At 48.3% G+C, this 20,373-nt stretch overlaps 2 protein-coding genes across 3 annotated transcripts in view; one reads left to right on the forward strand and one right to left on the reverse strand.

Annotated features, from left to right (window-relative positions):
• The first annotated feature begins 244 nt into the window (after positions 1-244).
• Positions 245-1,402, forward strand: ANKRD63 (ankyrin repeat domain 63). Its single transcript, XM_044662216.1, has one exon. The coding sequence runs from the start codon at positions 245-247 to the stop codon at positions 1,400-1,402; it is 1,158 nt and encodes a 385-aa protein (XP_044518151.1).
• A 5,920-nt stretch (positions 1,403-7,322) lies between these two features.
• LOC123237916 (serine/threonine-protein kinase PAK 6) overlaps positions 7,323-20,373 on the reverse strand; it is a 39,382-nt gene continuing 26,331 nt past the window's right edge. Inside the window, exons 3-8 of one of the 2 annotated variants that reach the window (XM_044665132.1) lie at positions 15,975-16,475; positions 15,704-15,837; positions 15,102-15,228; positions 14,810-14,935; positions 13,510-13,644; positions 7,323-9,055 (exon numbers count right to left, since the gene is read on the reverse strand). In XM_044665132.1, the coding sequence (XP_044521067.1) occupies positions 8,888-9,055; positions 13,510-13,644; positions 14,810-14,935; positions 15,102-15,228; positions 15,704-15,837; positions 15,975-16,475 (1,191 nt within the window). In that variant the 3' untranslated portion in view covers positions 7,323-8,887. The remainder of the gene's footprint in view (positions 9,056-13,509; positions 13,645-14,809; positions 14,936-15,101; positions 15,229-15,703; positions 15,838-15,974; positions 16,476-20,373) is intronic. The other variant, XM_044665133.1, reaches the window with a different exon arrangement.

The following is a 20,373-nucleotide window of genomic DNA, read 5'->3' on the forward strand; positions in this document are numbered from 1 at the left end:
GAGAAGGGCGTCAGCTTCGTGGGAAATCCAGGACCTGAGACTGGCGTCCTTAGGACATCTGGGCGCCAAGCCCAAGACGCAGGTGCAAGAGCCCTGGTCCAGAGCCACGTACACGTGGAACACCAAGAGCAGCTCGGAGACCCAGCAGTGTATTGGTCTTCCTAAGTGAGGCCCGGATACCTTCAGGGCAGTGGAACCCACTCCTGAGGCGCCAAGGCCAAGCGCAGTTGAGGGGACCTGGGCGATGCTGAAGCCAAAGGATCTGTGCCCTCGGGCGGGCACTCGCACTTTTCTGGAGGCTATGCAAGCTGGCAAGGTGCATCTGGCACGTTTTGTCCTGGATGCCCTGGACCGTAGCATCATCGACTGTCGGGCGGAACAGGGGCGCACGCCACTCATGGTGGCGGTGGGGCTGCCAGACCCCACGCTCAGATCCCGCTTCGTGCGGCTGCTGCTGGAGCAGGGCGCGGCCGTGAATCTTCGAGATGAGCGGGGCCGTACGGCGCTGAGCCTGGCCTGCGAGCGCGGCCACCTGGACGCCGTGCAGCTGCTGGTGCAGTTCAGTGGCGACCCCGAGGCGGCCGATTCGGCAGGCAACAGCCCAGTGATGTGGGCCGCAGCGTGTGGCCACGGAGCTGTGCTCGAGTTCCTGGTGCGCTCTTTCCGCCGCCTTGGCTTGCGCCTCGACCGCACCAACCGCGCCGGCCTCACTGCGCTGCAGCTTGCGGCTGCCCGAGGCCACGGTCCTTGCGTCCAAGCGCTCACGGGGCCCTGGGGCCGTGCTGCGGCTGCCGCGGCCGCCCGCGCACGGGGCTCTACCTCGGACAGTCCCCCAGGCCGGTCCAGCGCTGCGCCCAGCCCTGAGCGTCGTCGGCCTAGCCCCCGCCGCCTGCCGCGGCCCCTTCTGGCCCGCTTCGCCCGGGCAGCTGGCGGCCATGGAGGTGAAACCGGTTCCGGGGGCAAGGGCTCAGGCCGACAAAGATCGTTTGGCAACGAGCGGCCAGAATTTGGCCGCAGCATGAGTTTGGCGCTGGGCTCCGTGACCGAAGAGGAGGCTGCGCGGGTCCGAGCAGCAGCTCAGCTCCCCAGGTCAAATTCTCCCCAGGCGTCGGGCACCGGGAGGTGGCGCTCTCAGGAGCTCCTGGAGGGCAAAGCTCTGACCCTAATCAAGGCTCCTGGTGGGCTCACCCTCCATCCTGAGGGCGGCCCCGGGAGAGGCCGTCTCGGTCTGCGCCGCCGTTCTACTGCGCCGGACATCCCCAGTCTAGTGGGGGAGGCGCAAGGTTCAGACGGCGGGCTGGAGCAGGAGCCTGACTCGCTACCCCTCTCTCTGCCGGGCCAGCAGACCCCCTGGCAGGAGGGTACCGAGGCAGAAGCAGTGGTCTTGCAAGCTCAGCGGTGAAGAGGCCCCAGGGCACTTCATCAAAAATTCCCCAAACCCATATTCTCCTGTGCCGGGTCCATGTAACATCCCATTTCCTTTTCCCTACTGACCCTCCCATTTCTTCAAAGTCCTGAGTTGCTCTTTCTAATAGGACCATCCACGTTTTCTGTAGTTCCCAGGTCTGCTTCTCCATCCTACCCGCCAGAGTAGCCAGAATAGCCATGGCCTCTGAACAGCCCCTCTGAGGGGCTTGCACTTTTCTCCTTTCCTTTCCCCCATGTTCCCTCAGCCCCATCCCTCCCTCTTTTCTATTTCTTCTAGATTTTCCATTTCCACCTGGTGGGCCAGCTCTCCCCCTTTCTTGTCTTACCCTTGCACTAAATGCAAGGAGAGGAAAAACTGGTACCCAATAGACCAGGGCCCTGGTCTTGAAGGTGTCTTTGCCGGTCTTAGCCTGTTAGAGAGACCTAGAATCATAGATTGTTGAACCCGAAAAAGATCTTAGAGTTCATTTGCTCTAATCTGTCCATTTCATAAATGAGAACACCAGGGCCCAGAAGAAATTCAGTGACTCTCCCAAGGTCATACAGGAAGTGACAGAGCCAGAACCAAAGCCAGTGCTCTTTATTCCCTAACCCAGGGCTGTTTCCCATTTCACCTTGCTGCTTCCCCAGCCTTTAGTGCTCAATTTCTGCAAACGGTAGAAGTGTTAGTCTATTCTCTGTGCTGCAGCCACAGCATCTTGAGGGATGGGAGAATGCCTTCTCAGGATGCTGGCAGCCATCTGCCCCAAGGGATTGCAAACTTGCTCCAGGTATGTGCATGGCACAGTCCTTTCTCTTCCTACACCAATAGCCATGGTACCCCAGTGCCAGGGCAAGGGGAGAACAAAAGGGTGGTCCCGAGACCTGAGGGACAAAAGGCTTCTTCCTGATTCTGTCGTTTATTCTGAGTCTTTGAGGGAAGAAAACTATGTCTTAAAGGATTACAAAAGAGTATTTTTTTCCTCCAAAGGCAGTTCACTAGGAATGAAAAACACTTGGTCAGGGATCTTTAATATTTTAACTTTAATATCCCCTAGACCACAGGAGCATATAGGTTTAGAACCCCAAGGGATCTAGGTGTAGTCAACCCCCCCCCATTTTATAGATGAGGAAACTGAGGCACAAGTTGAGTGACTCCTGAAGGGAGCCAATGGGAAAACAGCTAAAGCTCTTTCAATTTCTACATGGTTTTTGAGGTAATGGAATCGGAAGGTTTATAAAGTTAGCCTACCCTTTGTATTCCCAGTTCCCCACATCTTCCACTTCACTATTTCCACTCATTTCTAAGCTGCTTAAAGGGGAACTTAGTGCTCCCCCACTCCTGTGCCCCCTCCCCCTCCCCTTCTCTCACCATGTGCCCAGAAGGTGTTCTCTGAGGTTTGGGCTTCAGATGGGGGGTGTCTTCATTTCCCCCTTCACTTTCAAATCAGTCCCATTTGGAGGCTTTGTACATCCAGCAGAAAGCAGCAGGCCTGATTGGAGGTTTAAGAACCTCGACAATGTCTCTCTAAATAGAAGCTCGGTGAGGGAGATAATTGACTGAAGTGTTTGTGATGTTAAACTAAGAAGCAGTGAAGCGCGGAGCCCACACTAGCTGCAGGTCCCCCGTTAAATGACATCCAACTCCCGCAAGAGCTGGAAGGAAGCTGCTCCAAAGTCTGCAGCTCCTAGCTGGGCTCTCCATGGAGGGCAGAGCCATGACGGATGCTTGGAGTTGAATCTCGCCAGGGAACCTAGTGGTTATGCCATTCGGACCCCGCCTCATCACCACCCCCGTGGGACGTGGTCCAATTTCAGGCCCATTACCGACACATTAGTGAGTCAGAAGCCACTGCCAAGAAGTGGTTAAAAGGTTCTTTCTCTCCTCCTCCTCCTCCCCCGTCCTCCTTCCTCTTCCTCCCTCTTCCTCCCTCCCTCCCCGCTAGCCTAGACTGGTGTGCCTGCGTCTGTACGCTGGCACTAGGACCCTGGGGAAGCTCAGGGGCTTTGAGAGAGACTTTGCTGGTGGAATTTTTGTTAGCAGGCTGAGGAGAAGAGTTGGTGGGTGGCTGGCTGGGGGTGGGTGGGGGCGGCAGGGTCTTTTTCTGAGTACAGATTTGGGAATACAAACTCCACCCTTGGGTTGGGAATTTGAGAAAGCTGTGCTTCTGCGGAGAGTGTGAGCATTTCCCCCCCAAGGGCTTCTGGGCTGGCCAGCTGTCACCAAGAAGAATCTCTTCGTGGAAGGAAAGGAGATGCTGATCTCTCAGCCTGAACCGGCAGAAGGAGAGGGGTTGAGGAGGCAGCTTCTCTGTTGGTCCTTATGCTTCTTCGGGAATTCTTTTTTTTTTTTTCTCCTTGCCCCCTGGGCTCCAGTGACACTTGGGGGAAGAGAGCTGGGGCTATTTTCCAAAAAGGATGGCTTCCCTCCACTCCAAAGACCTTCTGATGCTCGGTCCCCAGGGACCGGTCCAACCAGAGGAGAGTGTCTCCAAGATGGTGGTCCAGCCCCACCTGGCCCCGCTCAGGATCTGATCTCTGGTGCCCCCTAGCGACTGCCATGTTCCCTTTCTCTGCTTGGCCCAAGATTCAATCTAGTTAAAGATCTGGAAGGATTGATCAAAGAGTATAGGGGCAGAGCTGGAAGGAACCTTAGAGGCCATCTAGGCTAGCCTCCCCCATTTTACAGCTGAAGAAACCGAGACTCAAAGAAATAAAGAGATTTGCTTGGGGTTACATAGGTGGTAAATGACAGGGCAAGGATTTGAACTAAGGCTCACTCCAACGACTTTTTTAAAAATTCCCTCATGCCCCTGCTACGTCTTAATGCCTACCAATCTTTTTTCCTATTCTTGGGGAAGGGGGGGGGTCATCCAGCTACTTGAAGACATTTTGTTGTGGTGAAATGAGGGCTAAAAGAAGTCCTTTTAATTAAACTTTTTTTCCGGGAAGGAGAACCTCTGATAGGATATTGTGAACATTTTGTGTGACATTCTCTGCTCCCCGATAGTTCTTGCCCTCCTACTAAAACAATTGCCCTCCTCTAAAAGTCTAACACATCAGCTTCAGTTTCTGGAGTGTTTCAAGTTGGAGAATGTAGTTCCTCATTCAGTTCTGCCCTCTAAAGTTGGGGTCTCCAGCTCCTCTCCCCTCTTTCCCCCCTCGAAGTTTGCCAGCTTCTCTTTAGACCTCGGATCCATCTCAGAATGGTCTGAGGGGGTGGCAGAATCACGCAGCTCGGCTGCAAACTGCTTCCTTCTACTACTTGCTTGCTGAATTGCTCTCTTTTTGACTGTTGAATTTTCATATGTAGTGCAAGAATACCATTTTTTTTGGCTCATCTTTAAAAGCCAACTAAGCCTAGGCAAGTAGACCATGCCAGGAGCTGACCCATCCTTTCCCAGCATAGCGGACATGTAGCTTTTGGGTCAAATGTCACCTCAGCCTTGATTGACTGGGTAAACAAGAGAGGCTGCTAGGCTCACAGAGTTGCCAAGAGATTGTTTGATGAAAGTGATGTTTCTCAAAAACCGCAGCAGGTCCTTCCTGTGTGTACATAACTGTGTGTGGGGCGGACTTGTGTGTCTTCCTCGTAGAACACATATGGCTGGCTGGCTGGCTTTCCCTCCAGCTTTGAGCCCCGGCACAGCCCCGCTTGGAACTTGTCAAGGTCCACCAGTTTGGCATCCGGAATCTCCCCTCTCTGCAGGGCAAAGGTTTCCAGACTGGAACTAGACCCTCTCCCTCATCTTCTCTCCTTTAGGGCATCATTCCCAAACTGCCTGTCTCCGTGCAGGCAGGAAGCTTCCCCCAAACGGTTTTGCTTTCCAAATACCACTGTTTACACTGTAAACTAACCCAAATCCCTGAGGCTTTGGTGTCCCAAAGTGGTTCTAGGTAATGATCTGACTGTGAGGCTAAGTAACTTATCCATATCCTTCTGGAAGAAGAGGTTGTTTTGTAGAAAGAAGATTAACTCAGAATCATAGTTAATAAATCCAGTATTATTCAATTGGGGGAATTGGGCTGTTTTATTCTCTTTGGGCTCAGCTGCTGCAAAGAGATGAATCTGCTGTTTACTTCTGCCTGAGCTCACCAAGAGGTCTCATTGCTAGGGCTGTTGTTGGCGGTGTGGGGTGCAGAGGGAGAGGGAAGGTTTGGGGGACTCTCTGCCCCTAGGTCCCTGGGAAGCGTCTGTGAAATCTTGGGGGTGAGGAGTCAAGGGAGGACAATTTCGTTGTGAGAAAGGACCTTCAAAGAGAATGATAATCGTGTCCGAATACGTCACCCACCAGGAAATAGCTCCGGATCTTTCCTGAGGGTGAAAGAGCTTGTTTAAGGTCACTCAGCTACTCGGTGGCACAGCCAAGACTGGAACTGAGCCCAGTCCAAAGAGGACAGTTTTCGATGTTTCTCTGAGACCTCTCACTTTACCTTTTGGTTTTTGCCCTTCGCCCAAGGTGGATCACTCTCCATCTGATACTGAAGGCTGCCCAAGTAAAACTAGGGCCAGGAAGACCTGGGTTTGAATCCTGCCTCAAGCACAGTATGACCCCTGGCAAGTCAATTAATCCACAAAATGGGGGAACTGAATTGGATGGTCCGAAAGGTTCCTTCTAGCTCTGAACAGTGAGCCTATACACTGAGAGGATTTCCTGGGAGTTAGAAAGATTAAAAATTTGTCCATGGCCACTCAGACATTAATAACAACAACAATAATAACTTTTATGTGGCACATGTTATATTCCAAGAGCTTTATGAATATCATCTCACTTGATTCTTAGAACACCAGGATGGGGGCAGCTGGATGGCTCAGTGGATTGAGAGCCAGATCTGGAGATGGGAGGGCCTGGGTTCCAATCTGGTCTCGGACACTTGCCAGCTGTGTGACTCTGGGCAAGTCACTTAACCCCCATAGTCTAGCCCTGACCACTCTTCTGCCTTGAACCATTACACAGTATTGATTCTAAGATGGAAGGTAAGGGTTTAAAAAACAAAACTCCAGGAGATAGGTGCTATCGTTATTCCTATTTAAACACGAGGAAACTGAAGTAGACAGAGGTTAAGTGACTTGCTCAAAATCACACAGCTAGCAAGGGTCCGAGGCCAGATTTTAACTTTGGTCTTCTTGACTTTAGGTCCAAGGTTCTAGTAGTAACGATAATAACAATAATAATAAATAATAATAACTTATGTAGCATTTGCCATGTGCCAGACACTATGCTAAACACTTTTCAAATGCCTCATTTGATACAACAACCCCGAGAGCTAAGGCTATTATTATCCCCATTTTACATATGAGGAAACTGAGGCAAATAGGGGTTAAGTAACTTGTCCAGGGTCCCATAGTACCTGAGACCAGACTCTAGGCTCAATGCTCTAGCCACTGAACCACTTAGCTGCAGAGCCACCTTGAAAATAGAATGTTAGAGGCAAGATCTGAACTCTAAGTCCAGATCCACCCCTTTTTATTATGCCCTTTTTTGACCTTTTCTCTTAAAATAGTCTCATTTGTTGGAAACATAAGACCAGACCATGTCAGGAAGAGAAATACCCCAGTGACTTCCCATGGGCCTTCTTCTAGCTCTGGAGCTAGCTGGCATGGATGGGGAAAAGGGCCAGTGTTAGACAGCCACCTGCCAGAGTAGCCAGCTCTTTGCAAGGTGCTGTGGCAACATTCAACTCCCTCCTTGGTTTGGGGAGAGATCCCTAGATAGTCCTCTCTTCCCAGGGGGCCTGGGGCAGGTCATTCACATTCTGTCTCCCTCTGTCATTGTTCAAATTTCAGATTCACATTAGATGATGAAAGTGTGAAAAGGAGACATCAGGTACATCCACCTTTGTCTCTGATTGCTCCTGGGCAGCCCAATGGCAGTCCAATTTGTCTCTCCAGGAAAATGGAAAGCACAACAAGCTTTGAATTTAAGAACACCCATTTTAATTTAAAACAGGAAACAAGTGCAAACAATTCACAAAAGTTCTCTAGGAAGGATGATCAGTTTCCAATTCTGATCTTAAAAAAAAAAAAAAGACTCTCATTTTTGCCCCAAATCAGGTTATAGGGAAACATTGGGATCCGAAAATCCCTTCTGGTTGGGGAGTAGAGCAGAGAAAACTGTTTCTTGGAGATCCCTCTCTTCAATAGCCCTGATGATGGAGAGGGGAAGGAGCTCCTACCCTGGTACTGTGCTCTCACGTAAGTGTTGCTCCATTGGTATTTGTTGAATTAAATCGAAAGGCTTAAGGAAACAGAAGTAAATTGTTCTGAGAGCCTCATCCCTGGAACGGTCTTCACAAAATGTCCAAATGAGACCTTGAAGGCCAATTCAGCTTCCTCAGGCCTCCACTGATACTTCCAGTGGAGAGTTGAACCCTGATGGTTTGGCTCCCTGGTGGAGTGGAGCAAGGGGTTCCATTTGTGAAATCCAATGACCCGACCTTTGCTTTCTGACACCTCTTGTTTCTGACCTTCTGAAGTCCAAGGGTCCTCCAGAAATGGAAGGACCCACTTTTGAAAGGATCCCAAAGGTTGGTTCACCTTACCTCCCCTAGGCTGAAATGCAGACGTGCCAGGAACCTATCTTGGTCTTAGAAACCGGGCCGGCAAAGAGGAAGAAATCCCTCAACCAAGTTATCTGGGAATGAGGATGGGGCTGGACTTATTGATCCTGGCTTTGGGATCTAACCAGAGCCAAAGGCTTCCTGATTGCTTCCTCTAACTCTTAGAGGGAATCATCCCTTTGTCCCAGAGGACATTCTCTCCTGAGACAGTTTCCTACTGAAAATAGTTTCTGTTTTCAAGCTGAAGATTGATTCAGTTTCTGGCTCAGAACCAGAGCAGCACCCAGATTGTAGGGGAAGATGTATGCTGAGCCAGAAGAGAGATTTGGGTAAGATATCCATACCCTTCCCCACTCCCTACCCCAAAGAAGTTGGATGTAAGGGAGGGAAATATATCTTCTGCTTCTAAAATCTTTCCCCCAACAAGCTCCTCCCAGAGACACCTCTGATTTTCTATCTGGCGGGCCTGAAGCACATGGTTCGGTGTAATGTTCTTAAGTCCCCGAATGAAGATGAGAGAAGAACTGGCTCTCACCCTGGAGCCCGGCGGGCCTTGGATAAGACTATTGTGGTCCTCAGAGTTCCTCAGAAACAGTTCTGTACAAAGAATTGGATGTATATTGGAGTACGGAGAAATCCCCAAATATCATCCTGCCAAGAGTTGCCTCAGGTATCCCAAAGGTAACCAGCGTCTCTCTTGGGATGCAGAGAGGGAAATCAAGGGGGAAAGTCCTAGTGGGCCCATTGGACCAAAGGGCAATGGGACCCGGATGGGTTGGGGGATCATTTCACATTCAGTCTTTGGAGAAAAATACTGAGATGAGGCAGGCACTGTTCCTAGCCTTGCCTGAAAGGCTGCTGGTACTCCCTGGATCCAGTGTCCCCAGGCTTGGGTGGCAGGTGGACTTGGCTGGTAGGCTCAGCAGGTAGAGGTGCGCTTTCGGTAGAGCTGAATCAGAGGCACCAGACACTCGGGCAGCCCCGTCTGCAGCAGGAAGGGGTGGTCTAGCAGCTCCTGGGCAGTCGCTCGATCCAGGGGATCTCGAATCAGCATCCTCTCCAGGAAGTCTCGAAGCACTGGGGAAGCCTGTGGGGATGGAACAGAGAACAAGCACAGGATGGTTGACCTTAGAAGATAGAGGGACCCCAGAAGCCATCTAGTCCGTTTTGCAAATGGAGAAACCTGTGTAGGCACGTTCGGTGAATTGCCCAAGCTGGCACAGATAGTTGGTGGCAGGGATGGGGCATTAACCCTGGTCCCCTGACTCCAAAGCCGTCATTTTTATCCCTGGGTCAGAGCCAGATGAAGGAGGCTCTGTTCCTGTCTGAGAAGTATTCTGTCACCCTTGGTGCCGCTCCGTCCAACTCCTCAGAATGCCTACCTTGATGTTAGAAGGATGTTTCTCATGTTATGTGACCCATTTCAAACAGGCTTCGGTTCTAGAAAGTGGATCAAAAGTACCTTCTATTTTTCAGAGACGGCTGGTGGCAAGCGAATGGAGAGCTGAGCCTAGAGTCAGCAAATCGTTGTCATGGAGTCATGTCTGACTCTTTGGGGTTTTCTGGACAAGGATACTAGAGTGGTTTGCCATTTCCTTCTCCAGTGAATCCTTTTGTTAGGCAATCAGAGGTTAAGTGACTTCCCCAAGGTCACAGAGCTAGGGAGTGTGTGAGGTCCAATTTTAACTTGGGTCTTCCCGACTCCAGGTCCAAGTGCTCTATCCACAGAGCCTCCTGAGGTTGAGAAGACTCAAATTCAGATACAGCCTCAGCTACTTACTAAATGTGACTCTGGACAAGGTAGTCTCATCTGCCTCATTTTCTTCAACTGTAAATTGGGATTAATAATAACACCCACCTCTAGGGTTGTTGTGAGGATTAAATGAGACATAAAAATACTTAGACAGTGCCTGGCACATAATAGGTACCATAGCAAAGCTTATTAAAGCACTTTACATTCAGCCTTCCTTATCAAGCCAGAGTTGGACTTCTTTGTTTCCTAGGCTTGTAGCTTACTGAGATCATCATATTTGTGTGACTAGAGGATGTACCCTTAAGATGAAATCTCATCCAAAGGAAAAAACATCCCCCCAGATATTGATTGAAAAAAATACACAAAATTATGTATGAATATACATTTATTTGGAATGTTTGAAATATTTAAAATATTTCTCCGGTGGGGATAGACTCCTTGATCTGACTCTGACATATAATAAGAGCAATAATCCTGGAGTCAGAGGACCTGGGTTCAAATCCCACCTCTGCAATTTATTATCTATGTGGTGTTGTTCCGTTGTTTTTCAGTTGTGTCCAACTCTTCATGATCCTTTTGGGGTTTTCTTGGCAGAGATACTGGAGTGGTTTGCCATTTCCTTCTCCAGCTCATCTTACAGATGAGGAAACTGAAGCAAACAGGGTTAAGTGATTTTCCCAGAGTCATACTGCTATTAAGTGTTTGAAGTTAGACTTGAACTTGGGTATGCCTGACTCCAAGTAGGAGACCCTGTCTGCCACTTAGCCGCCCTCTCACACTATCTGTGTGACCTTGGGCAAATTACTTCCCTGGACCTCAGTTTCTTCTTTTGTAAAATAAGAATGGGCTAGAATGAATTCTAAGATCCTCCTCAAAAGATCTATAATCCTATCTATGCCTTTTCTTTCGTTTTTTTCTCCCCCAGTCAAATAAACAACTCTCTGATTTCTTCATCTTCATTACACTTATTTATTGACTGCCAAGAACTATTCAACCTATATGAGGAGTGATTATAAGATATAATCTTCAGAAAAAGATATAAATTTCAGAAAAAATAAGAATGATCTTCAGAATTGGAGGAAGGTGGGAATTACTACCTATATTCAGATCAACAGAATATTTTTTGGGCAATGGAACAGCTTTGGGGAAAGTGTTGAGCCCTTTGCTGAATACAGATCCAAAAAACCTGGAGTTATGGGAATCCGGGGGAGACACAGCCATCCCTTCATTTGATAGGGGTACTCTGGTATGCCGCAAAGGGCACTATAAAGGATACTAGGAACTGGGAGCCCTAATATGGAGACCTGGACCCACCACCGAGTCCCTTTCTGAGCATGGCTATGTCATTTAACTTCTATGAGATTTTTTTTTAGCTTTTTGTTCTATAAAATGAGAGTAAGAATATAACGCTTGCTATCTTCACAGAGTTGTGGTAAAGATGAAATAACATAGTGAAAGTGCTTTAGAAAACAAAACATAACTCAGAGAGAAGCCATTTATATCATCCAGCCTAGATCAGTGGTTTGGATTCTTTTTGCTGGGTGACCCTATACAAGTCACTTAACCCTTTTTACCTAATCCTTGCTCTTCTGCCTTAGGATTGTTGCTAAAATAAGACATAAACCAGTGGAATTGCTCGTCAGCTCCAGGAAGTGGGGAGAGAAAGAACATGAATCATGGAACCATAGAAAAATATTCTTTAAAAGAAAATTTTTTTTTAAATAAGTAAGGTTAAAAAATAATTGTTACTAAGACAGAAAATAGGGGTTAAAAAAAACAACTAAGCTGCTGAATCTTTAGAAGGAGGCTTGTTTTGAGGTGCCTGAGCCCCACTGCTAAATCCCGGGGACCAGCAATGGGTGAATCCAAGAACTGAGGAATACTATGCGGTCAGCTGTCAACATTGCAGAAACTCCAAAGAGACTTGAGATGTGCAGATGGAGAGACAGCTCCGTCCCAGCTGTTCATACGGGCTCTTTGTGCCTTCTGAGCTCATACAGGGCTAAGCAGCCATAGTCCAACACATAGAACATTGACCCTGACGTAGTGATGTCATTCTGGTCGTTTTCGAATATGAAGGACAGCAACCAACCAGCCACGTCATCGTGCATCTATCTCAGAGTTGCTGGGGCAGGGCCAACGCTGCTGGCGGGTCCCCTCTCTTCCTCTCCTCCCCAGTCCCTTTTTTTTCTTAAATGAGGAGCTCAGTGGCACCCCTTGTTTCTTCTTCTAGCCACCAGGTGTCAGTGTGGCATTGCAGTCTTATTTCCTGATAGCCGAGCAGGTATAAATTGCTGGTAATTACGAGTATGAATTTTGTATAAAAAGGTCTATTTTTTAGGCATGCTTCTTTTGTATAGGGCAGCTAGGAAGCACAGTGGATAGAGCATCTGGCCTGGAGTCAGGAAAAACTGAGTTCGAATATGGCCTCAGATAAGTCCTAGCTGTGAGACCCTGGGCAAGTCACTTAACCATATTTTGTCCTTAATTTCCACATCTTAAAGTGAACTGGAGAAGAAAATGGCAAACCACCCCAATATCTTTGCCAAGAAAACCTCAAATGGAGTCATTAAGAGTTGGACATAACTGAAATGACTGAACAACAACAAACATTCTTGTATGCAGCAAATTGCTAGATTTCTGATCCTTTCCAATATTTCTTGGGGTTTTCTTGGGTTGTTTAACCCATTCATATTGAAGGTTGAAAGGTTTCTTTTTGTTCAGTCCTTTTTAGTCACATCCAACTCTTTCTGACCCCTTTTCAAAGTTTTCTTGGCAAAGATGCTAGAGCAGTTTGCCATTTCCTTCTCCAGCTCATTTGACAGATGAAGAAACTGAGGTAACTAGAGTGAAGTGATTTGCCCAAGGTCACATAGCTAGTAAGCATCTGAGGCCAGATATGAACTTGAGAAGATGAGTCTTCCTGACTCCAGACCTGGTGTCTGTGTTTTCCTACATTTACTTCTTTTTTATTTATTTATTCCCCCCCCCCCACTTTATCTTTTCAGTCAGCATCTTGTTCTTGTGATTAGTTTTCCTTATATTAACTCAGTCTTAATCTGTTCCCAAGGTTCTCCCCATCCCTCTCATTTGGCTGTCCTCAGGCAGTTATTGTTTAAAATATTGATCTGGGAGAGACTCTGGCTTTGGTATTAGCAATGGTATTGGACAGAGATTTGATAGTATAGTCTGGGAACCTTTGAACTCCACCATAGCAACGCTAGAAAGTATTTGTGCATATGCATCATGGAGAGATCTTGAGATGGAAGAGGCCTTAGAAATCATGGAGTCCAATGCCTTTGTTGATGAAAAAGCTAAAGTCTATTGAAATAAAGCCATTTGTCCAAGGTGACAGATGATGCAGAATTTGAACTCATATCTTCTGACTCCCAATCCAGAATTCATTCACTCCCACTTTTCTCTCCATTCTTTTCTACTTTTCCCTTTGCACAGATAACTTGTACATCTTTCCTAGGTTCTGGAGCTCTCACCTCTTACTTGCCCGGCTTCTCTCCTCACTCATCCCAAACCCTGACGTTTTACTAACTTAAGGGTCTTGGTGAGTTGAGTGACTCTCCTGCAGGGCCTGATAATGATGGAAAACTGGGGGATGTCGTCATAGCCCCATGGCTTGAATGTTTGTAGATTCAGTCTCGGTGGATAAAGGAAAGTTCTTTTCATATAAATCCAAACTCTGTGGTTTCTGTGTTTCTGAGATCCTGGGCTCTGCACCTTTAGATGCAGAAGGTATATATGGCCCACAGGGTAAGATGTGAGGACTTACTGACCTTGTGAGAGTTTTTCAGTCTGGGTGGGGGGCTATCCCGGAGCCTCTTCATAGCTTGCACTGGAGAATCGCTGAAATATGGTGGCTCTCCATCCACCATCTCAATCACCATGATGCCCAGAGACCAGATATCCACCTATAGAAATGAAATGTATATCAGTGCTTCCCCTCCACTAGCCCTCCCTATCCTTAGCAAGCCAGCTTGTCAGCCAGCCACCTATCCTGACTGTGTCTACTATGTAGAGTTCTCAACTTGACCCCCTGAAAGAGAAGAACTATCCCCAGAGGCCACATCTGCAGCTGCTGTGGACTAACTCAAGCAAGGCAAGGGAGAGAGCTCTTGACCCCTACTCCTCTTCTCCTTTAGCTAAATTACTAGGAGATGGCTAATACGGAAACATGTCCTTCATGATTTCACATGCATAATGGATATCACGTTGCTTGCCTTCTGAATGGATAGGGGAGGGACCAGAAGGAAGGAAAGAGTTAAGATGTCAAATGAAGGTTAAAAATAAATAAGAAACTTTAAAAAAAAAAAAAAGAACTCAGCTACTTCCCAGCTGTGTGACCCTGGGCAAGTCACTTGACCCCCATTGCCCACCCTTACCAATCTTCCACCTATGAGACAATACACTGAAGTACAAGGGTTAAAAAAAAAAAAAGAAGAAGTTTAAAATAGATCGATTAGGGGAGAGAGCGAGAGATCGAGATCGCCATGAGATAGCAGCCAAGTCCCAGAATGTCGTCCAGTGGGAAATGATGAAGAGGGATGGGAAAAGATAATAAATGTAGAGCTAGAAATGACCCTAGAGATCAATGAATGAAGTTTTTTTTAACAGATGAGGAAAATGAGGCCCAGAGAGGTTAAATGATTTGCCCAGGATCATGTAGTTTGAAAGTGTCTCGGGCAAGATTTGAACCCAAGTCTTCCTGACTCTAAGTCCAGAATCTTATCTGCTACACCTTGCCACCTCAAGAGACTTAGGAAGGGTTGGGTGGTAGCTATAAGAATACTAAAACTAGGAATACTGGGGGAATGAAAGGCATTCTATGGCAGCCAAGGTGGGGGCATGAGAGAGGCCAAAATTATTCCATAGCAATGCTAGAAAGTATTTGTCCAGATGCATAAATCCCTACTCCCTAGCCATGGGGAGATCTTGAGATGGAAGAGACTTTAGGAGTCATGGAGACCAATGTCTTTGTCGACAAGTGGACAAAGCATAAGGGAAGGTGTGGGAGGACTTTGAGGAGAGTTGTTTCTAAGGTCCAGAGATCGAGTCTCCATCAAAGCTCCGAGTTACCTCAGTTGTGTATGGAGACCTTGAGATCACCTCTGGAGCCATCCAGTAGGGCGTTCCAACCAGGGACTTCCTTTTGGGAACATCTTTGCTGATCTGGGCGCAGAATCCAAAGTCGGAGAGTTTCACCTGGTGGAGGAGAGAAGAAAGAGAGAGAAGAGCAGACAGAGGGCGGGTGGCTGATTAGAAGATGGCAAGGCATCAAGAAAAGAAGAGGGAGTGCAATGTAAAAGACAGAGCAGAGAAGGAATGTGGAATGGCAGGTGGAGATGGAGGAAGCAGAGAAGGGACCTACCCTTCCATCCAGGGTCAGGAGTATGGAGTCACTCTTGATGTCTCGGTGGATGACGCCCTGGGAGTGCAGGTAAGCCAGGGCTTGCAGCACAGATTCACTCACAGTGGCGATCTGCTCCTCGTTCAGCCTGCACGTAGGGAAAAGGACCTCAGCGGGACTAGCTTTGGGGGGGAGGTAGAGGAACTGAGGCCAGTCAAGTGGAGCAGAACGAGCCACCTCCCACGGTTGGAAACTGTTCCTCTATCTCTAGATGTCAAGGTCTCAGGGCAGGACAATATGAGCTCCTTCAAGCTGGTTCCAGACTCAGGTCTAGGTTTAGGGGCTAAAGATTAAAATTCACTTTTACGCTCTGCCCCTAGGATGTCACTTTCTTTCAATGAGTCTCAGTTTTACCAAGTGTCAAATGGGCAGCATCAGACCGTTAGGGGAGCTCCCTAGGGGTAAGGGTGTGCATACGTGTGTATTGTGCTCCCCCAGGACCCCGGGGTTAGTTAGGGTGCCTCTGGTTGCCCCCTTCATGGGCAGCAGAGAGTGAGAATTTTGGAAAGTCTAGGAAGGTCTGGAACCTCGGGAGGGTGAAGAGCCCTGGACAGGGCACATACCTGACTTGGGACACGATGTCGGTGAGGGCGCCCCCCTGCAGAAACTCCATCAGGACCCACAGCTCCTCCCCCACCAGGTAGCTCTTGTATAACTCCACCACGTTGACATGCTGGTAATCTCTCATGATGACCACCTGGGGAGGCAGGGGGAGCCCCCGTGAGTGTGAGGGCCCCGGGCTGTCTCAGTGACATATTCAGGGGAGGGGGCTCCCCTGGTTTGCAGATCCCCGCTCCTGATCACACTCCCACTGTCTCCCCCCTTCCCGAGCACCTCGTTGAAGAGCAGTTCCCGGCGTTGCTGCTTCCTCAAGTCCATCATCTTGACGGCCACCTGGCGGCCCGAGTGCTTCTCTCGGGCCAGGCACACGATGCCGGTGGAGCCCTCCCCGATCTTCACGTAGCTCTCCAGCAGCAGTCGGGGGTCACCTTGGTCCACCACCATCCTGAGGGCCGCCTTGAACTGTTCGTGGGTCACTATGCCCGGCTCCTCTCCCGCTGTCGCCAGGGCCTTGGCCGCGGCTGGGTCCTGGGGGAGGTGCAGGTTGCTGGCGCTAGTCTGTGGGTGCCGGGTCCGAGGGGAACCGGCAGGGGAGGGGCGGCCTGGGGGCGGGGCCGCCGCCGGAGCTGTCCGGAGGGACTTCTGGGGGCTGCTGGTTTCAGAGACCATCCGGGTGTGGAAGTCCCCCACGGAGGGGTCGGAGAACAAAGAGCGCGCCTTGGTCGCGGGGTTCGGGGGAGAGTCTTTCTGCAGCGATCGGAAGAGGGAGTTGGGCTGGGGGAGAAGAAGGAGGAAGAAAGAGGAAGGAGATTTAACAGGAGTCCGCGTGGCTGGCCGGACCTACGCTGAGGGACAGCAGGGGGCAGGCGGATGGATTTGACCTCTGGAGGTTCCTGCCAGGCTCGGGGCCCTCCGGGGTGCTGGAAGAGAAAACGAGCTGAGGAACTTTTGCAAACAGGGACTTCTCAGTGAGCTGCCACCAAAGCACAGCTCTGGTCTGGATTAAGGAGGATGAACACTGTCCATGGGGGACAGTGGAAAGCCAGTTTCCCCAGGGGGCTCTCCCGTTTTTTGTGGTGGCAAAAACTGGAAAATGTGGGGATGCCCTTCGATTGGGGAGTGGCTGAACAAATTGTGGTATATATTAGTGATGGAATACTATTGTGCTCAAAGGAATAATGAACTGGAGGAATTCCATGTGAACTGGAAAGACCTCCAGGAATTGATGCAGAGTGAAAGGAGCAGAACCAGGAGAACATTGTACACAAAGACTGATACACTGATGGACTTCTGTACTAGCAGCAATGCAATGACCCAGGGGGCTGGGTCATTGCTGGGGAACAGTAGCCAGACTCGGGGAGCATTTAAGGGCTGGTAAGTGCCCAGGGTCAAATAATTAGGAAGTATCTGAGGTCACATTTGAACCCAGGACATCCATGCTCTAGGCCTGGCTTTCAATCCACTAACCCACCCTAACTGCTCCTTGCCCTTCGGTCTCACAGTTGTTACTAAGACAGAGAACAGGGGTTAAAAAACAAAACAAACAAACAAAAAACCTCAAGCCATGGACCATGGCTTCGGAGCGGGCAGTGGGGCCCTTCAGATTTATTTCAGTCCAACATTTTCTCAGTTGTTTTCCTACTTGGGCTGAGAGGTGATTATTCCCCTCCCCTAAAGTGGGATGTGATACGGAGCTAGCAGGAGGGCTCCCCAAAGTACCAAGTCCTCCTATGGGAGAGGGGTTAGAGTCCCAACCCCACCCCCCTAGCTACATGATTAGGAGCATCAAGGTGGTATATAGTGGGCCGCTGAAGTGGTAGAGTAGATACAATGCTCTGGACTTGAAGACAAGAAGACATCTTCTAGAGTTCAAATCCAGCCCCAGACATTTACTTGCTGTGCAACCCTCTGCGACAAATCCCGTCATTCTGTTTACCTCCGTTGATTCAGAGGAGGAATCTTCGAAATGAACTGGAGCAAACCCAAGAAAACCACAAATGGGATGGTGAAGAATTGGGCACCACTGAATAACAAAGGTGATGAAATTGGATGTGTGAGATTTGGCTTCAGGAAGAGTCGAATTCAAATCCTGCATTGTACATTTACTGGCTATGTAATCCTAGACAACTTGCTCAATTCTCAGGACCTCTGTCTCTATGGAAAATGAGGAGGGTTGTACTTGGCAGCTCCAGAGTCTGGCTCTAAATCTAGAATCCTTGCTAAGAAAACCTCATGAATAGCGATGGAGTCACAAAGAACCTGACATAACAGAACAACAAAAATCAGGTCCTAGAGGCTGGATTGTGACCTTTACTCTGAGACCTGAAGGCTTAACTCCAGGTACTACTTCAGGGCTCAAACTGAAGGCTCCCACCTGGTCAACCACCTTCTCTCTTGGGCATTAGGCACCCATTTCAAACTCCATCTCTTGACTTGGAACATTTTCTTTTTTCCCCTCAAAACTCTTACCTTCCACCTTAGAATCAATACTGTGTGTTAGTTCTAAGGCAGAAGAGTGGTAAGAGCTAGGCAAGGGGGGTTAAGTGTCTTGTCCAGGGTTACACAGCTAGGAAATGGCTGAGGCCAGATTGGAACCTGGGAACTCCCATCTCCAGGCCTGGCTCTCAATCAACTGAGCCACCCAGCTGCCCCAACTATGGACATTTCACTGCTTGTCCCTCGTGCCTGGAATTCTCTTCCTCCTCTTCTCTGCCTCCTGGCTTCTCCAGCTTCTTCCAAGTCCAAGTTAAAATTCCATCTTCTACAGGAAGCCTTTCCCATCCCCCTTAATTCTGATACCTTCCCTCTATTGATTATTTCCAATTCATTTTATACATAGGATAAATTTGTATTGTCTCTCCCATTAAACTGTGACCTCCTTGACCGTGGGTATTATTCTTTACCTTGCTTTGCAGCCCTCAGGGCTTAGCATAGTGCCTGACGTTGGTAGGTGCTTAATAGATGCTTGCTGACTGACTGACTGACAGACCTGGCCAGAAGATTCTTAGCTGCTTGGGAGTAGTGATGAGGTGGGAGTCCCAGCCTGCCAAATGATGCCTGTCTGGAAGCATCTGCTGACTCCCTTCAGAGGTGCTGCAGAGTTTTGATAGACAGTGGGGGGAGAAAGGATGCTGGCTGTGGGAGGGTTGTTCCTGGCTCCTACTAAAATTAACATTTCAGAGAAGGAGCCTGAAAAGTCTCCTAGGGAAAAAAAATTTCCTGTATTAATCCAGGTAGGTTGGAGCAATGTAGCATGATGGAAAAAAACCAGAGTTAGATTTGCAGATTTGCTACTCACTGGGCGACCATGAACCAGTCATTTCTTGTCACTAAGCCTCAGTTTTCCTCCTCTGAATGAAAGTGCCCAGAGTTGCCTCCCATCTCCAAATGTGCATTTACATCCAGAATACAGAGGCATGTAGCTAGGGTTGGAAGGAGCCTCAGACACCATCTAGTCCAACTCCAACATTTTAGAGAAGAGAAAAACTGAGGCAACCAGGCTTGATCTAAGTCTGTGTACTGAACAACAGATCCAGGATTCAAATCCAGCCCCAGTGAGGTCAAAGCCAGAGAGCCCTTTCCATTGTACCACACTGCTTCCCTGAACTTTTCATCTAACTAGCTCTGGAGCTGGGAGTCAGAAAACCCCAATTCTAGCCCTGCTTTAGCTACCTAAGTGCATAACTTGTGGCAAATTATTTTGCCCCTCCAGGACTCAGATTCCTTAACTGTTAATGGAGTGGCTAAACTAGGTGATCTCTATGGTTCCTTCCAGCTCAAACATTCCATAGTTCTAGAAAACTCAAAGCTGCCAAAGGGCAAAAGCAACAAAAGGAGAGTTCTCAACTTAGTGCTCTCTTTCTCTGTCTCTCTGTCCGTCTCTGTCTCTCTCTGTCTCTCTGTCCGTCTCTCTCTCTCTCTCTCTCTCTCTCTCTCTCTCTCTCTCTCTCTCTCTCTCTCAGTCTCTCTCTGTCTGTCTCTCTGACTCTCCCTCCTTCTCTCTCCCTATCTACTTATCTATGCATATAGTTCGTTCTATGTATCTATTTCTGTCTATCTCTATAGGTGTTCCATCTATACACAGGAGTGCTATTTATTTCTAGCTTTCTCTATTTACCTATCTACCTACATATTTATGTGTATTGTCTGTCTGAATGTCTGTCTGCCCATCCATCCACTATCTATCTATCTATCTATCTATCTATCTATCTATCTATCTATCTATCTATCTATCTATCTATCTCTCTATCTATCTATCTCTGTCCTTATTTCTGTCTCCATTTCTGTCTCTCTACTTGCCTGCATCTAAATCTGTCTGTCTCCATCTCTGTCTCTGTATCTCTACATATATGAGTGTGTGTGTGTCTCTAGCTCTATCTCTGCCTTTCTCTATCTGTCTTTCTACCTATCTATATCTACCAATCTTCCTACCTCTCTCTCTATATCTCTATCTCTGTCCCTCTATATTTATACCTATCTACCCGCCTACATATCTATATGTACAGATGTGTCTGTCTCTATCTTTGTCCCTTTATCCCTTTATCTCTATTTACCTATCTATCTCTGCCTCTGTCTGTCTCTATCCATCTCTCTCTCTCTTTCTCTGTCTCTCTCTCTCTCTCTCTCTCTCTCTCTCTCTCTCTCTCTCTCTCTCTATATATATATATATATA

Source organism: Gracilinanus agilis, chromosome 2, assembly GCF_016433145.1.
Source record: "Gracilinanus agilis isolate LMUSP501 chromosome 2, AgileGrace, whole genome shotgun sequence".
Classification (NCBI taxonomy): domain Eukaryota; kingdom Metazoa; phylum Chordata; class Mammalia; order Didelphimorphia; family Didelphidae; genus Gracilinanus; species Gracilinanus agilis.

Coding starts and splice junctions, on each gene's coding strand:
- ANKRD63 (XM_044662216.1), top strand. CDS start 245: ATGCTGAAGCCAAAGGATCTGTGCCCTCGGGCGGGCACTCGCACTTTT.